The 13,285-nt window shown below is 37.5% G+C and overlaps 2 protein-coding genes across 4 annotated transcripts in view; both read left to right on the plus strand.

The window, feature by feature from the left end:
* LOC6050296 overlaps positions 1 to 7,434 on the plus strand; it is an 88,028-nt gene extending 80,594 nt beyond the window's left edge. For 2 of the 3 annotated variants that reach the window (XM_038263353.1, XM_038263352.1), the window contains exons 2-5: positions 5,221 to 5,741; positions 5,798 to 5,921; positions 5,985 to 6,327; positions 6,391 to 7,434. In XM_038263353.1, coding sequence (XP_038119281.1) covers positions 5,264 to 5,741; positions 5,798 to 5,921; positions 5,985 to 6,327; positions 6,391 to 6,744 — 1,299 coding nt within the window. In that variant the 5' untranslated portion in view covers positions 5,221 to 5,263 and the 3' untranslated portion in view covers positions 6,745 to 7,434. The remainder of the gene's footprint in view (positions 1 to 5,220; positions 5,742 to 5,797; positions 5,922 to 5,984; positions 6,328 to 6,390) is intronic. The other variant, XM_038263355.1, reaches the window with a different exon arrangement.
* Positions 7,435 to 10,661: 3,227 nt separating this feature from the next.
* On the plus strand, positions 10,662 to 11,687 carry LOC119769704. The gene is made up of 2 exons (XM_038263133.1): positions 10,662 to 11,169; positions 11,231 to 11,687. Exons 1-2 carry the CDS (start codon positions 10,730 to 10,732, stop codon positions 11,310 to 11,312), a joined length of 522 nt encoding a protein of 173 aa, XP_038119061.1. The 5' UTR covers positions 10,662 to 10,729; the 3' UTR covers positions 11,313 to 11,687.
* Positions 11,688 to 13,285: the final 1,598 nt, after the last annotated feature.

Consider the following 13,285-nt stretch of genomic DNA (forward strand, 5'->3'; position numbering starts at 1 on the left):
CAAATAACTGGTCATTATGAAAAGAATGCAAAAAATGTAAAAATTAATAATATACAAAAAATTGTAAAAAAAACTCGCTTTGAAAGCATACAACAAGTAAAGAAAATATTTTCTTGTTGAGAACTATTTTATTTTTAAATTCTGAGTACGCCATCATACGGCGTCCTTTGACATATCATCACCATTTCAGACTACAAATTATTGCAAAACACGTCTTTGTTCTAATGTTCAAAAATTGAAGGGGGTAGTACCGCCCTTCCGTCATGAGATATCGAAAAATAGAGCTCGGATTCGTGGTCAGGGACAAAAGTTACTTTTTTTCAGATAACTGAGAAAATTCTCTTCTACTTCAATTTTTGGACTAAAAATTTGATTTTTCAACTACCCAATATCTCGGCATCTGCAAGCTCCGATTTTTTATGTTAGAAATGAAAATTTTGTAAGATTCGAAAATTCAAAATATAAAAAAATACAGCAGCTTCCAATGGACTAAATTATAAATCACAAAACGACCTTCCTATGTTTGATAAGATGGGCCAAATGCAAGAAAATTCACGAACGTTTGCAAATTTTCCAATTTGTAAATTTTCCCCTTGATGACTTTTGGTCCCTCTCCTGATTTTGTTCTTGTTTTATTTCGCAGTCAATTTCGCTGAAACGACCACTGAATTTTTCAGGAAGTATCGCTTCATCCAGCACACACGTGCTCACTTTTGGGTATATACCTATATGATGGTTGTTCAAATAAAAAACAACTTTTTTCACAAATTCTTTTCTTTACAAACGGTGGGCAAACTCCCTCTCGAGTCAAGAGGGTGAAAAGGAGCAAAAAATACATGCAAATTTCAAGAGTGTGCAAAGTGTGCTCCTGGTCCAGTTGCATGTGTGTGCATTGTATGGCATGCCTAGCCGGCAGCATATTATGGCTTGCATTGCAATTTGTAAGAGTGCTTGTAAGTTGCCCTCTTCCTGTTCTTCTTCAACACAAATTGGTATATTTTGGATGCAGAGTGATGGCATCGGTTTTGGAACGAAGTTTTAATTTTTAAATTTCATACCTTTCAAAAACTTTAGACAACCAGAAATTCAACTCATACGTGAAATGAGACATTTTTGTAAATGACAAATTTCTAAATTACAAATGGTCCAGGAACTGCACACTTCCCGGGGTTACTTCCGGGCTCCATCTGCTGCCCCCTAAGTTGACCGACTGATTGCAATTCTCTTTTTTTTTCTGGATTCGTTTTGTTCGGTTCATTGTTTCCGCAGGAGGTTGCCACTGTATTCTTTTTTTTCTGTCTTCCGTCAGTTTAGCAAAAAAGTGCACCTCATTATTCAAGGTTTTCATACACCCCGTTGAAGGACTTTTGAATTTGAAAGCCAGCCTTTTTTGGAGATGGGGGGGGGGGGATGTTTAGGATCATTATTATAATAATTCTGGTGAGTGGTGATGATAGCGTGTTATTATCGAATGAACCAGCAACATCATCGTGGTTTTGTGTGCTTAAGAGCGAGTCCACGAGCAAAGCATACCCATCTCGCATCGACCTCACCAATCTGCCTGAAATTTTCAGGGGTTGTTTGTACATATAAAACTAGCATCATCCCATTTTCTGGTGATAATTTTATCATATTCGTGTTTCTGAGACAATTTTACAATAGAAACATGTATTAAAATGTTTATTTTGATCCATTTTAACCCTTTAAAAAAATAAAAGTTAAAAAAAATCTTCGATTCACATTTATTGAAAATCAAGCTCGTTTCCAAGGATACTAGATGACACCAGAAATAAGCAGCTTCATATTTTTTTTAACTTTTATTTTTTAAAGGGTTAAAATGGATCAAAATAAACATTTTAATACATGTTTCTATTGTAAAATTGTCTCAGAAACACGAATATGATAAAATTATCACCAGAAAATGGGATCTAAGGGGTCCCCCGAGCAAAAATTTACAACCAAAAAAATCACTAAAAGTAAAAGTGTCTATTTAATATGTTAAACTACCTTACCCAAAGCGTTCTCAGTCTCAGATGGTAGTCTCAGATGTCCCCTACAAGCTGCAGGTCGAACCGAGTTGATATCTGGATGGAACACTTTTTTATTTGAGTTTGAAAATTATGCTATTTTTTCACTAAAATGCCAATAACTCCCTTTAGATTTAACCAATCGGGATGCTCTACCCTGCATTTTGTTGCATTTTTTGAGCCCTTTCAGATGCATTTTGAATTTTGAAATTTAATTGAATTTTGCCTAAGTTATAGCCTTTTTAAGATTTTTGACGTTTTCAAGCCTTTAAACTTTCTGTCCCGATTTACCCCACTTCCCGTTGACCTAGAGTGCTCATATTTTGGCCAGATGCTAGTTTTATATGTACAAACAACCTCTGAAAAATTCAGGCATATTGGTGAGGTCCAAACGACGTCCCATACAAAGGGGTATGCCCTGTTCGTGGACTCGCTCTTAAAAGACACTTTTGTGTCACTAATTGCTGGTTTGGGTTTGGTCGTCATACTGCAGTATATGGACACCTGACGTACTTGGATGGAAGTGAGAAGCTGATTTTTATCTGTCTTTTCGCATTGTTCGTTAAATGTTAAATTAAAAATAAACAACATTTTGTATAAGTAGCATGAACATAAGTAGTAATAAATTTCAATTTAAAAAAAAATATTAATTTTATTTTCTGAGCAATTCTATGAGACTTTGGAAAACGATCATTTAAACTATGTACGTGCTTTCTCTGTGACCAAAGAGGCTAGTTTGCATGATTACAATACAATTTTGGCATCTTTTCATTCTAAAATACTATCTTAAAAGTACTCAAAACAAGTATCTTAAAAACGTTATTTCTAATCGATTTGGTGTACCCTGTATAAATGTAGATAATAATGAAAAGTATTCTTGAAAAAAATAATTGAAAAATTGCTTTTATTTAACTTTCTTTCAGACAAACACTGAATAAAAATACATCTAATATAATCTAATCGAACATAATCGCAGCCAGTGCGAAGAAAGCATCCTGGAAGAACTTGCAGTTAGATTACGCCTCAAGTGCTTTCTTGTCAATATTAATAACTGCGGCACATCCGAGTAACCCCACAAATGTATGGCTAAAAGTTACTACAGGCCTACTGCGTTGCATTAACCGCACACATAGATTCTGTAAACGGACCACATTATACAAAATCAACAGGGGAGGAAGGATGCGTGGACATACCGTAGGAAACGCTCCGAATCAGTTAAGTGTGGTGTGTTGGTGTATAATGGCATGTTATTATATTATTAGGGAGGAAGAAGAATTTAGGAAATTGAGGTTGAGAAGATAAAAACTAAAAAAACATCTGTGTAAAAAATGATAATAAAAACTAAATTTTGAATATCAAACAAATTTAACTAAAAGTGTCACAACATGCATTATACATTATAACAATTTTGTTACTATCAAACATTTTAAAGAATTCTTATAGTTTCAAACATTCATACATGCAAAAATAAACGCTACACAATGTTATCTAAATAGTTTACTATCGATTTCACAAGGTTTTTTTCTTTAAAATTTCTATTGTTATCAATAATTATTCTTTTAATCCATAATTTCTAGGAAGAAAAATCATTGGCCTAAACTTGTTTAAAAAAATTAATTTGGACGAACGATTGCTGAGATATAAGCTCTGAGAGAGGCTAAACAGAAAATGAAGATTTTTTGAGTGCCAAAACACAATAGCAGGTTTTGATCGGTTTCAGCTTGTGCTTTTGCATCTGCATATATTTCTGTTTTTCCAAACGCATAATCAATCAATCTGCTTTGTTTTAGAGAATTATTTAATTTTAATTTTAAATTAAGCTTTGGACATGTAAAATTTTAGAAAAGATAAGAATAGAAAACAGCTATAAAAAATAGCTAGTTTAAATTCAAGAAGAACTGTTCAACTGTTTTTTCATCAAAAAAAAAATTAAAAATCTTTATGCCTCCAAAATTTGTTGTTACTCGAATGTAATTTTTTTTGGGACATGTCATTTTAAGGGAAATTTAATGCTCTTTTTGAACATGCAATAACCTAGAAAAGTAATTTAGAACAAAAAATTCTTTTTAAAATTTCGTGTTTTTTGTAACTTTGCAGGGTTATTTTTTAGATTGTTACAATTTTCTACAATGTTATTACAAAAGGGCATGGCCCAATGCATTCTCGTCTGATTAGAATGCATTTGGAATTTTTTTTTTTTTCATATGTTTGTAAAAGGAATAGAATAACTTTTAGTAAAAGTGAAAATAAACAGAAATATTCACAAAAAATTGCTCTACTCGTTGGTGAACTTGGTTTTAGTGAATTTCAAAGAACACTCCAGATTATCAAGCATCATTCAAACACGACCGCTTATTAGGCTTAAAATGGGTATATTTCCCCTTACCAAATTGAAAAAAAACTTAACACCATTTTAGACTATGAAGTTAATCATTGGAACAATTGTTCAGTTGAAATTAAATGCTTAAAACTTTGTGTTGGTGTTCGTAGACGTCCAGAGTCTCGGCCCGAAACGTCAAACACGAACAAAAGCAGCGGACCGAAGATTGGCAATGACGTTTTGGAATTTTGACAGTCTGGAACGCTTGAATTACCCCATTATCGGTTTCCCGCATGGGTAATGTGGAAATTGTTGCACATGGCTGCAGTTGTGAATTTTGCAACTTATTTTAATTTCTGCTAAATTTCAAAATTTAAACACGAATTTACAGCAAATCGATTTGAAAACTAAAGATACACTAAAGGCACGTTGATTAGATTGCAATCTTGATCAGAATCGCGATAAAAGCGGTTTTAATTGAAAAAAAATATTTAAAAAAAAGTTCCGTTCTAGAATTTAACGAAATGTGGTCTGTTTTGTAAGACTTAAAGTTAGTGCACAATAATTAGAGATTTTTTTACAAAAAGGTAATTTTTTCGGTTCGTCCACAAACAATCTCATGTTTGTTAACAAACGACGCCATATTGCCAATGTTGTTCGGTAGCTCATATCAGGCCATCGCCGGGGCCCTGTAGACGTCGAATTCAGGGGCGTTATGATGTTAATGTTAACATAATTATCTCAATGTGAATCGAGACCATTTTACTCTCGGCGGTATATTGTGGGCCTAGAATCTAGGAAATTTAACAAATGTTTCACTCTTGAACAAAAACAAGAAAAATTATTCATAATATTCAATTTTCTCTTCCACAGTTTGAACCTCCCACCAGTCCACGATCCCCGCTCCGGATGAACGATGTTCACGCTGTCCAAGCTGCCCACTGTCGAAGATGACCTCAGCCTGTCCCTGTCCGCGTCGTCCAGTAACGGTAACGGTAGCAACGGCAGCAGCAGCGGTAGCAGTTCTAGCCACAGCCCCGATAGCGCCGGGTCCATCGCCGCCTCCGCAGCCGTCCAACACCACCACCACCACCACCAGTCGTCCCATCCCGCCGGCGACCTGGATCCGTCCGGAAGCTCCGAAACGGTGGCATCCGCTGCCGTGCCAACCGCGTGGAACCTCGAGCTGGACCTGCCCCCACCACTGATCGAGGACGACATGCAGGTCATCGATACGATTGACTCGTTCGGGTACTGGGACGGGAAGTTTGTGCCGCCACCGCCGCGGCCGCCGTTTTTGGAGGAATCGATCGCGCCCGACGGGCTGACCACGTGCGATTTGTGCAGCTGGGCCTGGCAGGACAAGGGCACGCTGTCGCTGGATGGCGCTATTAGTAAGTAATTGTGGCGTCTTTCCCCTTTGGATGATTATGGTAAAGTTTTGAAATAGAGGACATCTTCTCCCCTACCTCAGACACCAAGGAGTTCAGCTGGACGTTCACGCTAGTCGTGGTCTCGCTTACGTCGGCCGTCATCGGTGCCATCATAATGATTGTGTTTATGAGGTGTAAAAGGTAAAGTTGGAGAATGGTCTTTTCCAAGTGCTGTGTGACTTGAGCTTTGAACACTCTTTTCAGAATCCGCGCCAACCAGAATGGCATCCGGACGTTGTGCTTCGACTCGAGCAGCACCAAGGACACGGCCGGGCTCAACTTTGACAACCAAACGTCCAAGAACTCTACCAACGGCTCGTGCAGTCCGCGGAGTACCAACTCGGGCCTGTGGACGTGGTTCAGCAGCCGGAAGAATCTGGCCACGCCGGACCAGCTGGTCAACTCGCACACACTGCCGGTGGAGAACCACTACACCCACATGGACGACGCCAACTATAACCCGGTCCAGATCGACGAGGCCAGCTACGCCGAGGTGGGCAACGAAATCTCGGAGACAAACTCGTACAAGTCGAGCTCCGTGCATCATGTGAGTGTTGTGACGATTCTCGAATAATTCTCGTTTTCAACAAAATCACCTTTATCTTCTCAGGGAGGCGACAACGACATCCTCATCATGAACTGCCCGCTGCCGGCGATTCCCACCGGAGGGCCCTCGTCCCATCACAGCGCCAGCCAGGGCGGGGCTAGTGGCAGTAGCAGCGCGTACTACTCGGGCCTGCTCAACAGCGGTCCGCACGGCTTGAGGGGACATGGCGGTGGCGACGACGACGACGAGGACGAGCGGCCGTACGAGATCGTGGACCTCAAGGAGATGTCCTCGCCGCACAAGAGTGGCCACAACGTGCAGAGTCATTTCCTGAACGAAACCAACAATCTGCTGACCATCGAGAAGCACTCCGAGGGCCTGCCGGAGGGGACCATCTCGGCGTCGGATTATGTTTGAAGCAATTGAGTTTTTCAATGTGTATAGAGTTGCGCGCGCGACATAATCAGTTCAAATGTTCGTTTTAAGCTAGACTTTTGTGTATAGTTTCCCCTTGTTCTACGTAGCTCAGTGTGTACTATTTATTTAGCAAGCTTAATTAAGTAAGATTTGTGTACTAACTTATATATAAACAAAAAAATACAAACTGTTATCCAAGTCTGAACAACATTCCGTCACACTACCGTAACTGACCCAAGTTTCGTCCCCATTCACGTGTAGCAACATTAGAAAGAATGAACAACCCAGTGTGCGTGTGATCCTCTGTAGCCTTAGAATCGAGAAGAAAAAAAAACATAAACAACAGGAATCAACAGAAACATCAGTACTAGTAGAGAAATTGTATTTTTAAATGTTTAAATCGACAGCACTTTGCTATTAGAAACCACAAACAGCGCTCCCCTCTATTTACGAGGGACGCCAAACACAACGAGCTCGAACCATATTGTAAGCAATTTTACAACAATTTTTACAAACAAGACAAAAAAAAAACAAATATCGAAGTAATTAGAAAACCTTTGTACAACCTAGTCGTAAGTCGTAACTGTTTGTCACCCCCACTCATCAACGTTCAGTCCATCTGTGCGTCGTGTCCCCATGTAGCATTTTAAGACAAGCCAAATCATCATACTGAATTCGTCAAAAAAAAAACTCAACAAAAAGAAAGAAAAGGAAACAAAACAAAAAAACCGCAATCAATTTTCGCGTATTGTTTAGGACTGAAACATTAAATCCAGCCAAACTGAGCGCTCACGAGGGTGTGGCACTCTAGGTGAGATGTTTTCAATAAAATTGAGCAAGAGCTTTTTGAAAGCAATATTTAAAAACAAACTGCACGCAATCGCTAGCTTTATTTAATCCGAAATTATCCTTTAATAATACAAATTTGATCAACTTTTGCTCTTCGAAAAAAAAAAATACTTTTTCAATTCTGTATTTTATTGTTTCGGAATGCGTTACATTTGAATTACACCTACAGATTCTGTGAAATGTGATCCGATCTCAGAATCTTCATTTGGGTAAACACAACGCCGTAGGGCCGCATCAATTTTTGTCACTAAAAGTTGAATTTCCAAAATATAGGGGCAGGGGGGGCAGAATGGCCCGCCTAAGTAAAATGCGCCAAAAACCATAGAAAAACATGAAAACTTATGAATTCAGTGTATTAGGCTTATGCTTTGGGATGTTCCCTTCAATGTTGTATACTTGGTTGATGAAATTTTTTAGCTTAAAACTATTTTTGAGCCACTTTAAAAAAAAAGTTTTTTCGGCTTCTTTTCCAGGGTGCGGGGCAGAATGGGCCACCCAGCGGGGCAGAATGGGCCACCTTAGAAAACGAGCCATTTCGTCTAATACAACGTTGAAGGGAGATAAGAAATGACTTAAGGTACCTTTCTAACATAGTTTCCATGAAGTTAGACCACTTTTACAAAAATAGTCACTTACCAAAACAAACATTTTTGAAAATAGTGTTAATATGTTGAAATAAGACACTATTTTAACAAATAAGCGTCAAAACAATTGAAAAATCAACTATTGTTGCATTAAAGGTGATTTGTGAAGCTACCAGGAGTGAAATAATCCATTTAATCCAAATTTCATAGCTTTTGATTGTTTTTATAAGGCAGGATAAGGGTGGTCCAATCTGCCCCCATGTGGATTTTAATTTAACACTTCCACCACCAAGCCTCTAAATGATTTCAAGGTTCCGTTGTTGTTTGTATACCTTGGTAGTTACATCTAGTAACGTTATAAGCATTGAGCAAACTTTTTCAAACAATCCAACTTTTCAGAAAGCTTATTTAAAAACCTCGAAAAAAACAACATTGGCGTGGTTTTTCAATAAATTTAAACGTCGTTTTCGGTGTGGTGATGTTATTTGACGTCCTTTATAAGACCCTTGCCTTACAATTGGTCTAAATCCATTCTAAAGCCTAAAACCAAGGGTGGGCCATTCTGCCCCCCCTGCCCCTAACAGTTTCTTATGAAAAAAGCACAAACCAAAACAAAAGAGCTCGGATCGGACTCAAAATTGGACGGGTGCCTAAGTTACTAGACCGGAATTTTTGTGTTTGGCCATAAGGGTGACCTTCGCCGGGTAAGGTGGTCCAAATATAGCGTTAATTTTTCTTTTGTGAGAACCACATTAAAATAATCATAACTCCACGCTGTTTTAACAAAAATAGCTTGGAGTTAAAAATATCTAGCATTACATTTGAAAAGTCGTTTGAAAACAACAAAAAATGCCGTGTTTACGGTGTCTAGCACTAAGAGCCTATACAAAGCGGATTCGTTAATTCGAATTTCGCTAATTTTTTTATCATCGGGACGATAACGATAATCTATCGTTATCGTTATTTCGAAAATTCTATCGGCGATAATCTTATCGCTGATAATGGACGATAACTCATTTTTAAAATCTTTCTAAAATCGACTAAATTCAACAATATCATTTTTAATTTTTAATGCATTCACTAAGAATTTATTTTTCTTGATAATTTTTGAAAATCTAGTAAGTTTTAAAGTAAAATATGGACTCAAAATTGTTCACAAAACACCGTATTTTTTCGAAAGTACTCAAATTTTCATAATTTGCAATAATATAGGTATCAAACGAAGCGAAATTTCGTATGCTTGCTCACTTTATTAGAGTGGTTTTTTGAAAATACTAAAATTTTCACTAAATACCGTACTTTTACGAAAGTACTCAAATTTTCAAAATATGCAATGTGGGTATCCAATTTTCAATATTTGCAATTTGGATATCAAACGAAGCGAAATGTTGTATTCCTTTTTCGCTTTATAAGAGGTTTTTTTTTTGAAAATACTAAAATTTTCACAAATTAGGCCGATGCAAATATTTTTCAAAGTTTTTGTCGCTCGGCTCTGGCCGGGGCCGAGGGGGGGGGGGGGAATAACAAGGCATAGTCTCAACATTTGCATGAAAAAAAAACTTTAAATAAAATTTGTACCAAAAAAAAATAAAATCATTTTACAAATGATCAACGGGCCATTTTACATTATCATTCAAAATTGATCCGCGGGCCACAAAAAATTACCTCGCGGGCGTCGTCGGGCCAAACTTTAGTCAACCCTGGACTTGAGCATCCAATTTCCGGGGTTACAAAAATCCTGGGAAATGGGGAATTTTCAACCAATTTTCCAGAAAATCTCTCATGTGTGCTAAGGGGCCCGGAATCGAATCCCGCCCATCTCCTCTGGGTGTTCTGTGTTTGTCCCGTTTAGTTAGTAAATTAAGTCTGAAAAGACGGGGTGATTGTCTATAAACTGTAATAGTTTATTGTCATAATGCAAGATCTATTTTCAGTTTGGAATGCGTCAGTAAAAAAAAAATTCTAATATCTTATTTATTCAATATAAACAGTAAATTGAATTGCATAAAACTCTACCATTTTTTTATTTTTTTATTTATTTTTTCTGTACTATTTCAAAAATTGGTTCCTTAAGGGGTTACATACATGTAAATCGGCAAAAAATGTCAGAGGTTGGTATTGATCCTTGCACTGAAACTTGGATTTGGCCCGCACTTTCCTCTCGCACTTTTGACAACAAAATTTCCAAAAACTAGGCAACCAGCAGTTGTTTATTTACATTTCCAGTCGCAGTTTCCACCAAACCGGACATTCGCACATTAAAATTGCGATTGACAGGTAAGCAACATCGGCTCGCTTTGATCTTTTTTTGAGAAAATTAAAATTTCCCAAGCCAGTTTGACAAGTCGCAATAGTGCGAACGATAGCAATAATTTAGTGCGAAGCCCAAGTTAGTGAGAATTGCGCAATATAAGCACATTTTTTTTTATTTTTTTAAAATCAGATTTCATTTTCATCTATTAACAAAACAAACAGTCGGCTACAATACACGGTGCCTATCAGACGTGCTACCTCCTCGCAGCAATTTCTTTTGTTTTCGTGCTGGCTCAGAAATGAGCACAACTCGAAAAAACACGATCTTCGTGGACTTTGGAGTCCTCCCAGCTCGCCCACCGCTGGATTCCATAAAAACCTTTGTGGAAAAAAGCATGGGCCTTAATCCTGCCGGGTTTAAGTGCCTTCAACTGCACAACACCCGGAACGGCATCCTCATCGAGATGGCTGATCTAGCAACAGCCGTCAAAGTAGCAGCAGACAACCACATGAAGCACGCGCTCCGTTCGGGTGAGAAGAATTTCCTGATTCCGGTGTACGTTGACGACAACGCCGTCGACGTCCGGGTCCACGATCTTCCGCCGGGAATGCCCAACGACGACATCGCTGACGGAATGGCGCAGTATGGAGAGGTGCTGACGATTACGGACGACGTTTGGAAGAACTTTTTCCCCGGGATTCCAAACGGTGTGCGGGTCCTGAGGATGAAACTCGCCAAGCAGGTGCCGTCATACGTCAGCATCAAGGGCCAATTAAGCTTGGCCACTCATGCTGGCCAGATCCCGACTTGCCGACGATGTGGACAGAAAAGTCACCCCGAAAAAACCTGCTCATCCGCGAAAGCAAAAAAGAAGACCGTGAACGCGAACCAGAAGAACGACAAACCAACAACAACGATTACAATTGTGCCAGCTGCAACAACAACAACAGTATCTAATCCCATCTCGAAGGTCACCGACGACGATGGGTTTAGAACTGTTGAGAAGAAAAAAAAGAGTGCAAAAAGACAACTTTCTATCGAGTCCAAAACAACGCCCCAGGAGAAGCGCACTCAAATAAATTTCGACAGTGATACCGAGATGGACGAGCAAACGTTGAAACAAATCAGCAAAGAAGACAGCGCAAAATTAAGAACCGACAATTTCATGAAGTGGTGTGAGTTGATGTACATGCAATAAAAATGTATTTATCTTTATTTTTTTAAGAGGCGAATGCACAAACTGTGTAAAACCTCTATAATAAAAAAAAAAAAAAACAAAACAAAACAAATTTGAACATATTTGGTTGTAGAATTGGGTACTAAAGCCCTATGTCAATTTTTATGTACAACGGTAAAAAACACGATTCAAAACCATTTCTGATCACTTTTTTTTCATTTTAGTGCAAAAAAAAATTTGACTAGGCAACATTTTTTCGATGGATCAACTATGGTCCCCTTGGAACGAGCTGTCAAGTAGGAGCTTTTCTGTCAAGAGAACCGTGAGGTTAATTTTTCAAAATTGATTTAAAAATTCATTTTAAACTCTTTGTGGTCGTACAAAGGGTTTGTACTCAGAAAAATAAGATTTATCGCTGTAAACAATAATATCAGCAATCTAAACTTCATTTAAGGACCCAATTGCCGAGATACAGCTATTTTAAGTTAACAGTTATGAAAAAATGGGTGCCACGATATCTCGTGGCACCCGAAGACTCGTTTAACAAGTCCCGTGTGCATGACGAAGGCCGATTTTCAAAAAGTTTATTTAAGAAAAAAATAAAAATATTTTTTTGTTTTTCATATAAAAAAAATTAAGTTCTTGATTTTTTTTGTTTTTAAAAAAAGCAAAATTTCACAATCGGCTTTCATCATGCACACTGGATATGTCTTGAGAGTCTGTACCCAAAGTTTCAGCCAATTTGGTCCATCCCATCTCGAGGTATCGTGGCACCCGTAAATCAACTAGATGTTTAGAGTAAAACGCTCGCAAAGTTTGACAGTTAGCTTTGCGCATGGAATTTTTTTTTAGCTTAAATCGTCTCTTTCTCAGTTAAATCATGAAATATCTTCGTGAAACTGTCAGGAGTGATTTTACTAAAACTGTTTTTTTTTTTTTGAAAAGTGGTCTAAACTTCAAAATTTTTGAAAACCGATAGTGAGAATCGATTCCCCAGACAATTTTACATAAAAGTCTCCGTATTGACCATTGTCCTATGAGCAGTTCTCTAGGATTTCGGTCATTCGATTTTTTTTGTATTTTTTAATCCGACTGAAACTTTTTTGGTGCCTTCGGTATGCCCAAAGAAGCCATTTTGCATCATTGGTTTGTCCATATAATTTTCCATACAAATTTGGCAGCTGTCCATACAAAAATGATATGTGAAAATTCAAAAATCTGTACCTTTTGAAGGAATTTTTTGATCGATTTGGTGTCTTCGGCAAAGTTGTAGGTATGGATATGGACTACACTGAAAAAAAATAATACACGATAAAAAAAATTTGGTGATTTTTTTATTTAACTTTTTATCACTAAAACTTGATTTACAAAAAAACACTATTTTTAATTTTTTTATTTTTTGATATGTTTTAGAGGACATAAAATGCCAACTTTTCAGAAATTTCCAGGTTGTGCAAAAAATCTTTGACCGAGTTATGAATTTTTTAAACAATACTGATTTTTTTAAAAAATCGAAATTTTGGTCGCAAAAATTTTTCAACTTCATTTTTTGATGTAAAATCAAATTTGCAATCAAAAAGTACTTTAGTGAAATTTTGATAAAGTGCATCGTTTTCAAGTTATAGCTATTTTTATGTAACTTTTTTCAAAATAGTCGCAGTTTTTCATTTTTTTAAA

The sequence above is a fragment of the Culex quinquefasciatus genome, chromosome 3, assembly GCF_015732765.1.
Source record: "Culex quinquefasciatus strain JHB chromosome 3, VPISU_Cqui_1.0_pri_paternal, whole genome shotgun sequence".
NCBI classification, from domain to species: Eukaryota; Metazoa; Arthropoda; class Insecta; order Diptera; family Culicidae; genus Culex; species Culex quinquefasciatus.

Bases quoted from the DNA above. Each gene is read 5' to 3' on its own strand.
- LOC119769704 (XM_038263133.1), top strand. From the start codon at position 10,730: ATGAGCACAACTCGAAAAAACACGATCTTCGTGGACTTTGGAGTCCTC. The intron at 11,170-11,230 runs GCAGGTGCCGTC...CATGCTGGCCAG, and splicing joins CTGAGGATGAAACTCGCCAA to ATCCCGACTTGCCGACGATG.